Here is a 17,557-nt window from a genome sequence, read left to right on the forward strand (position 1 = left end):
TTATAGTAATACAGTGATAGAATTAGAGAGATTATCAAAAGGTCTCTTCCCTTGCCACCACTACCAGGGAAATCATTTAAATGAACTCCAAATGTCGTTCCCTCGATTAACATTCCTTAATCCCACCACTGTATTTTGCATAATCTTTTCTTAAGATGACAACTTATAAGGCATCACTTAAAGCCTACTTAATGATGCTGAGATGGAGCTGAGATTCAAGTCAGCCAACTATTGGGACTTTTTCCAGCTCCCAAAGACCACCTGGGATTCATCTCAATTCTCTGATTCTGTGTTTCAAATCAGCCACTCAAAGATACTATTTGCTGTCAGCAAGTCCCCTGATTTATTTAATCCTTCCCCAAAATGTGTCCTGAAATTCTCGCAATTTAACCCCTATTTGTCATGAAGGCAGCTCCTCTGCGGTGACTAAATCACTCTCCAGCATTGTCAGGTGTTAGCAGAGGCCCTGGGGCTGCGCTGGTGGCCTGGGAAAGCCAGACCAGCCCCCTGCAATACTGCTGTTACTTATATTCTCCACAAATCATCAATAGGCTTTTTGCTTTAGTTACAATCTCACTACTCCTCTCCAAAAGAAAGAGCATACAGGCATACTGCAAACAGTACTGTCAGAGACTCAGTTTATCTCTGAATTTCCCATTTTAAGAAGGATATTACTGGGACTTCCCTGGTGGTCCAGTGGATGCGATTCTGTACTCCCAATGCAGGGGACACAGGTTCCATGTCTGGCTGGGGAACTAAGATCCCACTTGCCACAACTAAGCAGGCATGCTGCAATGAAGACTGAGCACAGCCAAAATTAATCACATTTTTGTAAAGGACATTGCTAATTCCATCTGTAGGATGCACACATTGTTTTCCAGATTACATAGTACAGTATGGGAAACCACGGGGTCAAATATTAATAGAAGAAGGAAAAAAAGAAAAATAAGTAGAAGAGAAAAAAGCAGGGTAATAAAAACTCTTCTCTGACTTAAAAATAGATTGAAACAATCAGTCTCATTTCATCCTCTAACGTGCAAATCCCAACAGATTAAAAAAAAAAAAACACACCATGGTTTACAAAGCAGAAGTCCTATGACAAAAGAGATGGCATCTTTTGCTCCCCCTAACACAGCAGTAAGGATGCATTACAGTCAGTAATAAAAATCAAAGGGAATAGGTGTCACATTGTCATACCTCACAGCTCAATCTTCCTCAATTTGCAGGTGATCCAGAAGGCATGGGATTGAATTCACTGAAGGCAGCCCACTTTTTAACTTTATTTTATTCCCTCCACTCCTGCCATTCCTTAACCCCTAGTTACCACAAATCTTGTCTCCACTTCTATAATTTTGCCACTTAAAACTGTTATATAAATGGAACCAGACAGTATGTAACAACTTGGGGTTGACTTTTTCATCCTGCATAATTCTTAGGAGGTGAATTTGAGTTGTTGAGGTGATCAATAATTTATTCCTTTATATTGCTGAGTAGTATTTCACAGTATGCTTCCCAGGTGGTGCTAATAGTAAAGAACTCACCTGCAAATGCAGGAGATATAAGAGATGTGGGTTTGATCCCTGGGTCGGGAAGATCCCCTGAAGGAAGGCATAGCAACCCACTTCAGTATTCTTGCCCGGAGAATTCCACAGACAGAGGAGTCTGGCAGGCTACAGTCCATAGGGTCAGAAGGAATCAGACATGACTGAAGCGACTTAGCACACACGCACGCATTCCACGGTATAGATGTACTATGATTAACAGCACATGCTTGACTGTTAACAAAATGGTGAACCATTCAAGTGTCCTTTGAAGGTCCTCTGAGTTTCCAGTTTGGAGCTAGTGTGAATAAAGCTGCAATAAACATTCATGCACAGGTTTCTATGTGAACCTAAGTCTTCACTGAGCTGGGATACATGTGCAGAAGTGCAATTGCTGAGTCATACAGTAGTTACATGTTTACTTTTTATTAAAAGAAACGGCCGAACTGTCTTCCTTTGGCCGTCCCACTTCTCTCCCCACAAGCAGTGTAAGAGTGATCCAGTTTCTCTGCAACTTCATTCACATGTGGTATTGTCATAGTTTATTTTTAGCCAAAGCCAGAGATCCAGTTTAGGGCAAACACTGCTGGCAAGTCTTCCAAATTTAACATATTTTGTTATTTTTACATTACAAGGGATTGAATATATTTATATTTGGCATATATATGTTACATATATCTATATATATGCATATATACTAACATCAGCTTACTTTTGTTTAAACTCTACAACTTAAGAGCTGTGCATGTTAGACAAATTACTTAACATCTCTGGACCTCAATTTCCTGATATGTAAAAACTAACCCTTCCAAGTAAAGAATTATATTAAAGTAATAATGTGTATAGAGAGCATAGGAAAGGGGCTTCCCTGGTGGCTCAGTTGGTACAGAATTCATCTGCAATGCAGGAGATGCGGTTTGATCCCTGGATCAGGAAGAACCCTGGAGGAGGGCATGGCAACCCACTCCAGTGGTCTTGCCTGGAGAATCCCATGAACAGAGGAACAGAATCAGACCTACCTTACCTGCCTTCCAGAGGTACTGAGTTCAAATGAAAGGGCTTCCTTAGTGGCTCAGACAGTGAAGAATCCACCTGCAATGAGGGAGACCTGGGTTTGATCTCTGGGTTGGGAAGAGAGTTCAAATGAAAGAATGTAAAAGCAACTCGTAACATGTTGATGTGGCTAGTAGAGGAAGGCAAGTTATAGAAAACAAAGTCCAGGGCACCAAAGGGTCTCATTCATTCTGCCATCAGACATCAAGGTAGAAAAATGGCAGGAGACGGTGATGCCCCAGAGAAGGGGGTGCAAGAGGACCAGAGCATAAATTCCCTTTGTATTTGTTTTCATATAAACAATCAGAAATGAGTTAACCCACAGCCTCACTCGGTCCACATCAACAGTTGCCCGAGGCACCCAGGGATGGGGGAGATCTCAAAGGCAAAGCGGCTGAGAGTGCCCCCACTGTAACAGAGAAGAACAAATCTGACTCCATATTGGGTCTGCTTCTTTTACTTTAACATTGGTATCCTATTGCTTTTGCCTACAAGTCAATCACTAAAAGAATGTTGCCTATAGTCAAAAGATACTGGATAGCCATCCTCAAGGCTCTGATCTTTAAAGGTGTAACACTTGCCCCCTCCTATAGAGATAAGAAGTTGCAGAACAGAGAATAACATTTGCCTTGTTGAAGGTTTATAGGAACATTGTGACCAGACCTAGGAGGACAGTTGAGGAACAAAGGATTCCAGCACCAAGAAGTTTGCAACAGCCAGTCAAACACCCCTTCCCTTTTAGTTAAAGAAGCCTGAATTCTAACTCAGGTAAGACGGCTCTTTGGGACACTAGTCCAAAATTCTGTCTGCTAATGTACCAAATAAAGTCACTATTCTTTACCCCAACAACTCATCTCTCAATTTATTGTTCTGTCCCGTGGTGAGCAATATGGGCTTGGACTCAGTAACACCACCACAAGCTTACAAGGACTAAGATAGGTTATGGTTTATCTGGCTCAGCTGGGTAGAAGCAGATTATATAATCCAGTTTTAACTAAACTAAACTTCAACAAAGGGCTTTAAAAGATTCCTACAAGGAATCTTAGATTGAAGATAATTCAAAGTACATAGGCATAAAACATCAAGGAGAAAATGAGAGAATTGATACTGTTCTTTCTTTCTGTTAAGCACTTCAGTCCTAAAGCTACGAAACAAGGCAAGCACAGACAACGTGAATCCAACAGTAAATCACCAAGACTATTTAAAATGTGGATTTTCAACCACAGCTGTAAGGTTCAAGCTCACCTTAAAATATTTAAACCTATTGTTTACTTTATCTTGCTCCTTTTTAGTTTAGCTTTTGTAAGAGAAGACTGTGCTCAGTTTTGTCCGACTCTTTCTCGACCCTGTGGACTATAGCCCACCAGGTTCCTCTGGCCATGGGATTTCCCAGGCAAGAATACAGGAGTGGGTTGCCATTTCCTTCTCCAGGGGATCTTCCCGACCCAGAGATCGAACCCGCATCTCCTGTGTCTCCTACACTGGTAAGCTGATTCTTTACCACTGAGCCATGTGGGAAACCCTTAGCTTTTGTATGGGTTTATAATGTACATATGATGTCAGTAAAGTAGTACAGATACATGATTTGCCAATAAATATACTTTACATGTTTTATTCTTGGGGTGCACAACTAAAATAGTCAGGAGACCATTGAGTTAGGGTATCTGACTTCCTCAGGGTGTCGTTTCCCCCAGTTTAGACAGCAGCAGACTACCACACGTGGCCAAGATGGCGTTAAGGTAGATCTCCTCTGCTAGTTTGGCAGGTTGCTCTCGCTATGACCACCTCGCCATACCTTTCTAGAGCCTCTAAAGACAGACAAAAGTCTTCACCTTCACCCTGTCAACCTTGAGGTCTGGAAGCCAGTGCAGACTCCTCACACAAATCTCTGTGAAGTCCATGGGCTGTCAACACTCCCACAGCCCATGACTTTCAGGAAGGTACTTGGCATGCCACTCTTTTATGTTGTATGGCTTTACCTCGTGTTTATTAAGCACTTACTGTATGCCAGACCCTCAATTAAGAGCCTCATGTAATCATCTCACCACAAGTTCATCATGACCTTGTGATAGACTCTACAATAATTATCCACCTTGTACAGATGGGGTAACTGAAGCTAATAATGGTTCACTAATTTTCTCAAGATCACATACTGACAGCTGCTCTAGTCAATATGCAATTTTGTGCCTCCAGGGACTTACCTGGTAGTCCAGTGGTTAAGACTCTGAGCTTTAAACGCAAGGGGCATGGGTTCAATCCCTGGTGTGGAATCTAAGATCCCACATGCTGGGGGATATGGCCAAAAATTTTTTAAAAAAAGGTTCTGCCTCCAACTCCAGAGACTCACTGTTAATCACTATATTATGCTACCTTACATGCATAATAATAGCTTTTATTTGTATGTATTATTAATAATATTTCTTTACAACGTACTCAAACTTAATTTCTAACACTTGTCTCATTCCAAATGTGACTTTGTTTCATCCTGGGATCAAATATTTACTGGAATACTTCACTGACCTTGTAATAAACCAAATAAATTAGAATTATATTTATAGGAGCTATTTTTATAAATGGATTTTGAAAGTTTTATCTTATCAATCCTTGAAAAAAGACTGCTGTAAATAACATGAAGCAGGGTATAAACAATAATATGATAAAATAAATATGGCTTCCTATTTGCCCAGATATATCTGAGATTATAAGTTAAACCCCTAGAATTCAAGGCAATGAGAAAAATTCAGGGTGTGATCTAGTTATTTCCACATATTCAGATAGTTCCTGCCTGTGTACATTAATAGGATACTTGAGTTCTCCAATGTTCTCTTTTTGTGATTTTAAAAACACTACATTTACAAAGCACAGTCCATACCACATGGACTCAAATGCTATTTTCTTAATGTAGCTACTTTATCCCTGATAAACCATCATATTTATCCTTATAAACACTTCATTAAACATCACTATCTGAAAAAAGAAAAATTCAGCAAAGAAAAAGCACTTCAACAGCCCACATATAATTTATATTTGTAATAAAGCAAAAATAACCACTTGATTAGATTCTATAATTTTATTGCTGACATCATCTTGAACAGCAAAAGATACAGAGAACTTAACAATGTTTGGAAAAGCAGAAAGAGTTACTGGGAATGCAAGGAGGCAGTTTCTTGCTTTTTTATCTCAGATTAATAACAGTCAAAGATGCCTGGTTTCTTCCTGGAAAAGGTTTGTTTTTTTTTCCACCTTTTTCTCCATAAGTGGGAATTTATGGAAATCATCTCATGGATATACTTTATTACTCCAGTTTAACACCAATTTGAGGGGGGGGGGGAAATGCTTTTTGACACCAGTTGTGACAAAATGCATTCATTTAGGGGGAAAAAAAACTAGGACAGTGAGTTAAAGATCCTTATAGTTTAACCCAATATTAAAAATTAAAGTAGTGGGACCTCCCTTGGTGGTCTAGTAGTTAGGACTTCACCTTCCAATACAGGGGTTGAGGGTTTGGACAGGTAGCTAAGACCCCATAAGCCTCTTGGCCACAAAACCAAAACATAAAGCAGAAACAATTGTAACAAAATCAATAAAGACTTTAGAAATGGTCCACATTCCAAAAAAAAAAAAAAAATCAAGATAGCTAGAATTTTCTATACCAAGAATTTACCTCCATTCCTTGATGGGGGCTTCTTCACTCAGTGAAAAATCTTAGAAATCACTGATTTGAAAAACCAAAAACAAAACCCAACCTCTTTGGTTATGTGGATGCAACTTATGCTTTTTCTGTTTATAGAGAAAGCCAGACCTTGCCAAAGGAAACTTTTCTTTTTCAGATTTTATGTTTCTGCATTCCTCCTGTCTTGTCTTTTGTATCCCTCTTTAAGCCATCACTTCATAACTGTCATGAGAAAAAGCACTCACTCATTTTCTCTGATTTTACATCTTCATAGAATTTTTTTTTTAGATGGACCACAGCCATCTTATAGGAAAACTCCATTTTCTGGTGGGGTCTGCAAAGGGTAGAATCTGAATGTCCAGTGCGCTGTCTGTCTGTCACCCAGCACAAGGAGGGACTCCTGTTACCTACAAAGGTAGTAGGAAAGTGCTCCCAGCTGAAAGTATTTATCCAATTCCAATTGTTGTTTGGAAGTCTAAAATAGGAAGGGTAGTACTGTTCCAGGAGCTACTGTTTAAAACAATGCAATGCCTGTTTAGAAGCAAAAAGTCAGTATTTGAAAGTCTGAGTTGGTTTAAAAAATAATAACTATGCATCCAAAAAAGAATTCTTAAAGAAACATTTATATGCCAGGCACATGTTTTTTATTTTAATAACATTAGCTAAACTAAATAAATATGTAGAGTCTAATAATTATTCTCTATATTTTTATATTATCCTATTTTAGTGAGTTTGCAAAGAAGCTAATGAATAACAATGAAAGAAAAACATGTATCTGTCAGGACAAAGTTGCTTGTGGTTTGTAGGCAATGCAAAATGTTGTGTTGAAAAAAACGCTGTGTTAAAAAGTCATTGACAACTGCCCTGATTAAAAATGAAGTGAATGCATATCCCTGTAGGATAATGGCAGATAAAAAAGTAATCGTGTTCCCTGTACAATTATGTTCCCTGGCATTTATATAAGCATAATAATGCTTTCAGGGTATTTTCATAGTTGTTCACTTAATGTGGGATTAACATCAAAATCTTTATAATTATCTGAGATCACGAATTTGAAAGTGGAGTGGTAAAACATGTTAATGGTTAAAAGACGCTAGCAGTTTTAATACCAAACAGATTAACACACATGAAAGTAATATAATTTGTGCACTGAATAATATGTCAGACCAATTCTTCTGGTGAAGGAAGAATTCTTAAGAAATGGTACCCTTTCTAGCTACTGCTTTGTGTTTCTTCTAGAAATACTAAAGCAATCTCAGATAGAAAATTGCATGAGATATGCACGTGGGTGCGAATAACTTATGGACTTGAAACATTATTCTGTGACTTTGCATCACACAATTTCATGAAACCTTCATTTCTGAAGTTTCCTTTCAATAAAGTCGAGAAACAAAACATGACAATAGGAAATTAATTTTGAAGAAGGAAGGTGTGATTATAAACAACAATAGAGCATAAAAGAGATTGTTAACTGGCAAGAACAGCTATGAATTTCTTTTATAACCACTCGCAAATAAATGTAGATTCTTAAGCATTTTTAAATAATAAAGAAGCATATTTTAACATGTACCTCAGAGTTTCATAAAACTATTTCTCAGCCTCAACTTTCTCAACCGGACAGGGGTAGGAAATGGGTAGTCATTTAGAAAGTAATATGAAGCTACGGATTAATTGCCTGGCATGCCCATCTTTCCAGAATCTCGGTGAAAATGGACTTCACAACCCAGACCTAATTATATTATAATCCCTGTTGCACTCAGCTACACGGGTTAGGATGGGATGTGAAACCTTGTAAACTATACTGAACGTGACAAACGCAGGTACCTCCCCCCCAACACAGAGAATGTGTATTAAAAGCCTGTATCTGTGTAACTTCAGCTGCGCCTGAATTGGGGGCAGGGGCGGGGGGGGGGGCGTCCAGGAGTTAAATCATGTGGTTTCCACTTATGCAGAAAGAATCCATAAAAAAGAGATTTATTATCATATTTTCCTTTGGAAATGTAGTATTTGTTTTTGACTTTAAAAGTGCTCCTCGGTATAAAGCAGGGTAAATATTACAATTTTGTGAAACAGCAGCCAAGATTTAATTGTCTGTGAAATATCAGGCTTAGGACCTGATTCGAGTTAACTACTGTTCTGCTGAGACCAGCTCGGCTGGCCCGCTGTGTCCCAAAGCGCAGGTTGAAGAAGGGGTGGGCGGCCCCACGCCCCCGGGAGCACCGCCAAAGGCTTCGGAGCCTCATCTTCCGGCAGCCGAGCTAAAGTGACTTCGCGCACAAAATCAAATCAGAATAAGCAGCCAAGGAAAACGGGACCGAGCAGGCTAGCTAGAGAGAGAGAGGGAGGGAAATCCGGTAACCGCCTAGAAGTGCAGGAGGAAAACGGGATGGGATGCAAAAAAGTGGAGCGGAAAGGGGGAGAAAGGAAGCTGGGCAAGTGTACACACTGGACTCCACGTGTGCGCTGTCCGGCGCGTTAACACCGCGTGCACCCCAGCCGCTCCCCTGGGAAGGAGAAGCCCCAGAGCTCGGCCCTGCAGCCCCGGCCCCCTCCCCGCCTCCTCCTCGCCCCGCGCCGGCTCCGCCGGTCCTTCCTCCGCCGCCCGGTGCCGAGAGAAAGCGGGCGGCGGCCGATTTGCCCCGGTGGCACCGTAGCCAAAAGCCTGTCAGTAATTGCAAAGCAAACAAGGCTGAAATATTGGGTCGGTCTCAATCGTGACAAGATCTACGCTTTTGCCGCCAATTTGTTTGTGCAGCTCTATTTAAAGGCCCTTGATTGAGGAAATGTTGAAAATAGCGGGGAGGGTTCCCTAATGAGACCTCGGGAAAAAAGAGCTGGGGCGGGGGGAGGGAGGCGGGCGCGGGAGGGGGAGGGGCGCCTTTAACCCCTTCCTGCCCGCTTCAGGCAAAAGCCCTGGAGCCCAGAGAGGGTAGGAGAGGGAGCAGGGATCCGTTCGGTCCCGCCCCGCGCGGCGACCTCCCCGGCGGCCGCGGCCTGAACTCCGCCCGCGCCCGCATCTCCCTCCTCCCCTCGGCCCCCGAGGCCCCGCGGCGCCCTCCGACAAAACCCCCGACTGGGGGTCCCGGCGGCTGAAAGAGAAGGCTAGACACTCAGGAGGCGGGAAGAGAAAACACACACACATATTTATTGCGCGCAGAAAAAGCCCATGTGTTCAGCGTCCAGCCCCGTGCGCGCCTCGGTCTCATTCAACTACGAGCGCATCCTCGCAGCCAGCTTCATTACCCCATTGCTCAGATGCGGACACCAAGGCTCAGAGAAAACCAGTCCTCGGGGAGCCTGCGCCCACTCGGCCAGGCTCTAGCTTGGCAGCTCAGGAGGTAGATGGCCCAGGGGAGGCCAAGCCAGGCTGGTCCCCCTTTTCTCCATCCCACGCCGGCGTCGCGGAGCCCTTGGATGCTCGGTCCGTCCAAGCAGCTTTCTCCCCCGCTTCTCCCGGGGACTTGATGATGAGGTCCGTTTTCTGCGAGACGATGTCCGCCTCCGGCACTAGCTCTGGTCGCTTTCAAAACAAAGAAAATTGCAATCCGATTGCCATTGGGATACGTGAAATTCATCCTTTACACAGCTGTTTAAGCACCCACTGGATTCAGTGGCTTGATTGGGTTCTCAGGGAACCCACAGTCACAGAAGGAGAAAGCTGTGTGCCCGGAGAGCTACCAGAGAGAAGCGGGGCGGGGTGGGGGGCGGACCAGAACATTGTTCAGAAGAAGGGAGACGTGATTTGCTGGAGCAGAAAGGAGGGAAATCAAACCTGGAAAGGCTTCCTGGAGGAGGTGGCATTTATGCTTGGTCTAGAAGAAACCAGGAAGTGTGGATTCTTTAACATGGGAGAGAGAGAAGTTGTTTGCCAGCTCTGCTGGCAAGTCAAGGGGTGCCAGACCCACAGCTGGGGACAATGTGGGGGTCACCACCTGTTCATCCCCGGCTGCCCCTCTAACTTAGGGAATGTGAGTTGATCGAGTCCTGAGCCAAAGTTTCAGTCTCTCTTAGGATTGAAAATCTAGGGCTTGCAGGCGACACCAGAGGCAACACTTTGACCCTTCAGGAGGCCTGGACTTGGGCCAGCAGGGCCTGTTAGGGGCAGGCCCAGCAGGAACATGGCACTGGGGCACTCACCCCAGGGCTATTAGAGCCACACATTCCCAGCTTTTCCCGAGGGATCTGGTCAGTGATGTACCTCGGCTCTTCGGAAGTTTGTCTTTCTGGAGTCCCAGGCAGAGGTGGACTGGGAAAATGGAGACCCCGAGGGGCAGGGAGAACTGGTTTCGGTGGTACTTCTCCCAGAATGATCTGCGCTTTCTGTCAGCAAAACAAAAAAGTATCAGTCACAGGCGTCCAGTGGAGCTGCTCAATGTGTTCTGAATGGGATTCTGCTTTTTCTGCATGCAACCAATTCCTTCGTTTGAAGTTGGATGCTTTGCAAAGCAGAATGCAATTTCATTTTTTTTGTTCCTCGAGGTTTTGGCCTGTGTTGACTTAAGTGGGCACTCACACAAGTATTAAAAAGAAAAGCGTTCTCTTCTGGAAAATGGAACAAAGTCGCACCTCTCCAGTCACTCGGCAGATGTATAATCTGTAACAACAAATCTGCCTCCTTGTGCTGCGCATTTCCAGCAAGCACCCTGCCTTCTCTGTTTATGTTATAACTTTTCTGCCTGCAATTATTTTTATTTTAATTTTCTGTCACTTTAACAGAAACCAGAGCCTTTTCCTTTAATGTTTTGTACACAACATGTTCATTTGGATAAGATGTTCTTTTCTATCCTCTTTTAGCTTGCTTTTCCTAGTGTGGCATTCTGTATCAGGAGTTTCTAATATTTCTCCTCCTCTCTCTCTTTTTTTTTTAAAAGAACTTGTCCCTGTCTTGCTTTATTTGTTTGTGTGAAATTTAGTTTGAAAGGAGATCAGAGAGAGCAGGAGGGGTTTGTAATAGGAGAATGACCGAATGACCCAAAGGCTGATTATCTGTCATTAACTGGAGACTCGGTGTACCCAAATTACCAGGGAGACCTCAGTCTGCTGGATCCAAAAAGGCAAGCATGGAATGCAGAGCTGAACAGGCTCATGGCATTGCAAGGGAAGACACTCTGCCCACACATTTTCTTAAGGAGGCTTCCTTCAAACCACAGCTCAGCTTCAGTGGACAAGTGTTTTAGATTCTGACATGTTGTACACTGGTATTTAAAAAAAAAAAAGAAAAACACTCTGCTGAAAGACTACCTTCAACGTTTTCTATCGCTAACTTTTTCTGTGTCATTTCATTAGAAGCAAAATTGCAGTTAATTGTCTAAGCTCCAGAGAATATTGAGAAATCAAGCCAAGCTGCTTTTGATCTGCTAAACCCAAGCCTTGTAAAAATCGAGGTTTGCCATTAATATTGACGATAAAATGGTTTCTTTTTGTTAACCTGAAACTCAGCCATCGTGGTGAGCCCTCGCCTAGAAGCAAAGGCCCTGGAAGAAAGTAGCAAGGGTTTGGAAGAAACTGCCAGAAATCTCTTTATGAACTTGCAAAGGAGGCTTCAGAACAGGACTTCCTAGGAATGCAAGCCACACTGCAGTTAGCACTGGGAATGCACTGGGACTGCTAACAGATCCTTCAGTCACATAAGTGGTTTGTCCAAAGCCCCGCATGTTAAGCTGCCATTTGCTTTCAAATTTTATTCTGAACCCCAGACTGTCTGGCAGACTAGCTAAAGTCTATTCTTTACCATTCCCTTCAAGCGTGTATGCAAAATTACAATTACTTCCTCTTCTGAATGTCGACAGCTTTCCTCCCCGCTTGGAAGAATATATTGCTTGTATGTGTAGGTGATGTGATTGAAACAAGAATGTGAATGAGCAGTTAACATAAATCCTGTGCGGTGTATTTTCTTACATCACTTTTGCTCTCACCTCCATCTCTATTTAACTACAGACTAGCAAAGATCAAATTTGTCGTACTTCTTTGGATCACCGTAATTTCATTAATAACACTTCCCACTTATACATCACGCAGCCTGGAGGGAGGCCCCTTCACGTGCATTATCTTTTGTTCCCTTCAGTCTGAGTAAGGAATTTAGCTTTACAGACAAACGTGGGCCAATGCGGGTACCCAGCAAAGGACTGAGTTCCCCCGCTCAATAAAGACCTTCCAGAGCAGCAGCACACTTGCCAGTTCATATGAAGATCTAATCAGAGATTATTTGGAAAAGATGCAATTCCCACTGTCTATAATAGTGGACGTTCAGACGTTTCCTGTACAGTGTCCACCTTAAGTATTGTACAAAATGTTATGTGTCAATTATATATCAATTAAAAATATTTTTCTTAAAGAATCTGACATAAGGATGAAACAGTATCTTACTCTTCATCACTTTCAGCTTGTGACACCAAAAAACCTTATAAATCCAAGCATTGCTGGGAAACAAATTAGTAAGGAGGGAAAGAGAGAAGGGGGAGGAGGTAAAGAGGAAAAGGGAGGGAGAGAGGAAAGAGAGAGAGAAGGGCTAAATGTGGGGGGATTTACAAACACCCAGCAAGTTCTGTTTCCTAACCGACGAGGAGCCGTGAGCCCCACCACAGTCGCTGCTGCAGCAGCCCCTCCCGCCCAGTGTCCACAGCTCAGCTCTCTGCTCCGACGAGAAAGAGGGGGATGAGGGCACCCTCACCAGATACCCCCACCCCCACCCCAAAACCCAACAAGAAAACACTCAGAAGAAATGGAAGCTCAAAAGAGCCAAGGGCAGCCCTTCCTGCCCTTCGTTTCTGAAACAGACAGGAGCCTGAGCAAAGTTGATTCCACTTCGGAAATGTGTCCCAGAAGCACCGCCACCTTTCTGGGCCCACTGTCACTTGGCAAAAGGTAAACAAGAAGGTGGGGACTACAAACCCCTCCCTGTTAGAGGGGGACTCTTGCCCACCACTTGGACAATGCCCCTTGTTCTAGATTGTCCTAGCGGTTCTGGGGCTAAGTGGCGAGTATGCACCATGACTCAACCACACCCTTGAAGGGACAGAAATGCAAAGCAGTCAGGGTGTCAGAAGAAGCACCACCCTTGGACAGATGAGGCCGGGGTGACACCTTCAAGAATACATTGCTTTTTCTCCCACCTTCTGGGTTGGATGTTCTTTCTGGGGTTCTTGGCATGTTCTGGGGTTCCCCTCCCACAAGAGCATTATAGAGATTAACAGGAATGCCCAGAGTTACTTCTACTATGTCGGTTAGGAAAATAAGGTAAAACGAGACTTGAAAAACGCTGAGGGGAATTGAGCCATAATTCCCGTAAACATAAAATGTGTGTTTATGGCCCTCCGGCCTGGTTCTTTTCAGATCCAGTTTATTTTGAGTTCTCATGAGCAAAACACAAGATACAAACTGCCCTTGCCTTTGAAATAATAAATACCTCGAAAAGATCTGTATTTTCCCTTAAAACACACTGAAGTTTTTAAGAAAATATTTAGTTTAAAGCAGATTGATTTTTAAAGTAATATCTCACAAACCCAGAATGTTTGCCAGGGCATGAGTGCCTCGCCCCAACCCGGTGCCCTTGGACCCTTTTCCAAGCAAGGGGGTGGGAGGGAGGGGGAAAGAGACAAGAGACACAGACCCAAAATAAATGTTGGACCCCAGTTCTGTCTGCTTAGCTGAAGAAGGCAGTTGTGATGTGCAGCACGGTGGGTATATCATCAGTTACAAGGATCTCAAACATTCCCCCAAAACCAGGGCTGTCCCCCCAACCGATGAATTGGTCTCCCCACCTGGAAAAGACTGGCTGCAGCTCAGCTCAGGGCCTCAGAGGAGGGGAAGTGGTTAGCGCACCCTAACCTTTGCAGGATTCCTCCTGCAGGCAACCCAGGCAGCCCCAAGCCAGCAACTTCTCAGCTGCTCAGGGGCCCCTGGAGTAGTGTGCCCTTTCCCAGAGCAGAACACCAGAGGCTACCATAGAATACCCCAGCATGGGGTCTGGACCATGAAACTAGGAACCTCTGCCTCCTACCTGTCTTTTCCCTCTTCCCTGTCCATCACCACCACTACCATCACCTCCATCACTAGTGCCCCAGAAGGCACGAGGCATTAAACTGGGGGCACACCTGATATGGCCTCTTTGCCTCACAGCTTTCCAAGGCAGCAGAGTAACATGGCAGCGCACCAGAGCGGCAGCAAAAAGTCCCAAAGGGAGACGAAGAGAAAAAAGTGGACTCGGACTCGGTTGGTTGTACATTCAGAGTGGAACTCAACCACTTTGGGACCCTAGAATTCTCCCACTTGTCACCTGCTTCCAGGGCCATAAGCCTCTGCATTTTGGCTGAGATTCATGAAGTCCTGGACCCTTGGATCACATTAATTAACTGATAATGACACTGTCAGTGAAGACCGAGGTTCAGATTAGCATCTTTTACGACTTTTTTTTCTGTCCCATGTTGTCCATCTCTTTTATCACTTGCCAGGCTCTCTGGGACCATGAGGGGTTTGTCTATTTTTTGTTTGTTTGTTTTGATTAAAAGGACACGAGAAAGGCTAGAAGTGGCGAGTCCAGATGCCTTTGCCACGGAGGCCACTCATCCCTGGAAGACACCGCATCTCAGTCCCCAGCTCAGCCCTCTGCCTGACCTCTTCCACCTCCTTTCAATTTCCCAAACTCCCTCTGGCCGGAAAGCCTATGTTTTTTATCTGGGTGCAATCACCTTACTTTTGTCTATGTGCTCTCAAGGCCTAGATGTGTTTTTATAAACAGACTTCTTTATTTTAATGTATCAAATGTCAGAGGATTGAACTACCAGTATATACACATTCAGGGTTTACCTTTCTGGTGAAAATGCAGACCGAACCCTGACCACACTGCCCATACTCTTTCCCTGAAGAACAAGGTCTTTAAAAGACTCTCCTTGTGCTCCAAACTGCAGACCCGCTTAAGGTGGAAGTTCGAAGCTCTAGGAGGCTTTTTGTTCTGAGCCCAAAGGGCCCACCATATGTGGTTTCAGCTACTCCCCACCCCTATTCTCAGCTTCAAGACCTCTGCTGGGGGCATCCCAGGAAACTGACCCTTTGCTGACGGGCCCTCATGGTGACTCTCAGCCAGCTTTCTACGACCCCCTCTGGGTTCCTTTCCTTCTACAGCCCGGCCACCTAAAACATGTTTGTCAAAGCTGTGCCCAGGGCTCTGGGGTTAGTGGCTGGCAACCGCCCCAGTCCGGGGCAGCAGAGGAGCTGGGTACCCCCAAACCCTGCCTCCCCAAGCCTGTACCCAGCAAAAAGTGGGCAGCATGCAAGCAAAGGACTGTCCTCACCGAGTCCTTGGAACAGGACTCTGCAGCCTGGGGCCTGACTCTGCCTGCCTCCCTGGGAGGAAGCCCAAGGTGGGGTGCTTGGTCTCCCCGGGCAGAGCCTGGCAAGGCCCAGCAGCGAGTCCCAGGCCTCAGCGGCCCGTGCTGGCGCAGGCACACCCCGCGTGGGCTCCCTCTAATTTACGGCCCTTGGGCTCCTGTTGACACTCTTTTCCACACCGACCCTTCGGGCGGAATCTTCAGCTCCACATCAGCCTCGGCCAAGGCTGCCGGCCAACCCCCGAGGCTCATTTCAGCTCCTGCCACCGTCCACCCCAGTCCCCAGCCCCCAACCTCTTCTCAAATGGCTCAAGCCACTCGGGCGCCGCGGTCCCGGTGCCCTGCGGCCCGGTGACTTACAAGTGGAGATCCATTTTCCGTTCTAATGTGTTCAAGATCACCAAGGCCAGCAGTCTAAACATCCACGAGCCGTCCTCCCGGCCTGCCTCTTAAACTGGTGTTTAATGGTTCCCCTCCGATAACTAAACCTGCTTCCCACACATGCCCGCTTTTATGGGAGAGGTAGGAATGCGGAGATGTATTTATATATGTTTGTTCATAAAAACTGAAAAATAAGCTCTGAACACGCTGTAAAAAATATTCAGTTACTTACCAGACAGGCTAGTTAAACCTGGGGAACACCGATACCGGCCACACAACAAATTCGGGGAATCGAGGTGCCCTGCGCTTTGAAACCGCCCAAGGTCTGCGCTAGGGCTGGCGTCCCTGCAGAACATCGAAATGAGAGTATTTACAATCTTGACCGTTGTCCCGGGGTCTTCACCACGATTTCCAAAAGTAGTCAATATAACACAAGCTCCCCAAGAGGGCCCTGGCCTGGGTAACGAGGTGGGTAAGTCTAGCGACGCAGAGACGCGCGTTTCCATTCTGTGCCCAGGTCAAAGCCGCAGCCTTGCCCTGCGCCCCGCGCCCGCCTCGGCCGGCGGAGACGCGCCTCCGGGGGGGTGGTTAGGAGGGGGCCGCAGCCCGCCGCCTCTCTCCCGCCCAGCAAAGAACTGCGCCTGCTGCTCTGCTCTTGCCTGTTACCTACAAAACACTTCGAAAAGCAATATCTGCTTCCTTTTTTTAACCAGAAAAGAAAGCAGAGAAATACCGTACCTGGTTTAAGATTCTTCAGTATTTGAGACCTGGGGGGAAAATATTTTAATAGTGAAGCATCTGTTAAACACTTGCATTAACCTCCGGCTGATAAAAAAGTTTTTTTAACCCTGCCCCCCCCCCTTCGTTTTAATTATCTTCTGGTTATGAAGGGGCAGCCAATCCTGGACGAGGACCTCGGCAATTAGCAACAAGAACATCAAAAAGTTTTATTGCGGAGAGCGCGAGGCGCCGCCCCCGCCGCCCCGGGATTGGCGTGAGGAGCCTCTGACGACATATATTAACCCGAGCGGCCCTAAAGATGTGGCTGTACATGGAGATCTTGCTGGGAAAATCCGCTTCCTCCCCTCACGGCGTCCAGCCCCGGAGAACCACCGCCACCACCACCGCCGCCGCCGCCGCCGCCCGGGAGCTCCCACGGCCGCCGCGCAGAGCCCTCCGCGCCGCAGCCGCCGCCTTCGCGCTCCAGGGGCCTGCAGGGCCCAGATCCTTCCCCGGAAAGGAGAGGATCTGAGAAAATGGATGCACTGAGACCTCTCTGAAAACCCTCCGAGGGAGCCGAGAGGAGCGCGGAACACGTTATTCGCAGCTAAAATCACGTTCAAGGACCAAAACAACCACCAAAAATTTCATTAAAACAATAAGCGCACAAGAATCCAGACCAGGCTGGTGGGGGGGAGGGGAAGGGGCGGGAAGAGGAGGGTCGCATGGAGGTAGCTTCACAGTGAGCAGTCGACCCCGCCGCCTCCCTGCAGAGCCGGGCCGGCTCTTCAAGCCGCGGCTTTGGACTCGCCCCGGGACTGCGAGTAGCCGCGGCGCCGGGCACGCGGCCGGGGCGCGGAGCC

General features: G+C 45.7%; 1 protein-coding gene across 1 annotated transcript; it reads right to left on the reverse strand.

Annotated features, from left to right (window-relative positions):
* Nucleotides 1-5,649: 5,649 nt before the first annotated feature.
* Nucleotides 5,650-17,214, reverse strand: LOC122453240. Its single transcript, XM_043487155.1, has 3 exons — nt 16,207-17,214; nt 10,466-10,587; nt 5,650-9,787 (listed from the first exon to the last, which is right to left on the reverse strand). The coding sequence occupies exons 1-3, from the start codon at nt 16,478-16,480 to the stop codon at nt 9,599-9,601; spliced, it is 585 nt and encodes a 194-aa protein (XP_043343090.1). The 5' UTR covers nt 16,481-17,214; the 3' UTR covers nt 5,650-9,598.
* Between the last annotated feature and the right edge of the window lie 343 nt (nt 17,215-17,557).

This window comes from Cervus canadensis, chromosome 14 (assembly GCF_019320065.1).
Source record: "Cervus canadensis isolate Bull #8, Minnesota chromosome 14, ASM1932006v1, whole genome shotgun sequence".
In the NCBI taxonomy this organism is placed as follows: Eukaryota; Metazoa; Chordata; class Mammalia; order Artiodactyla; family Cervidae; genus Cervus; species Cervus canadensis.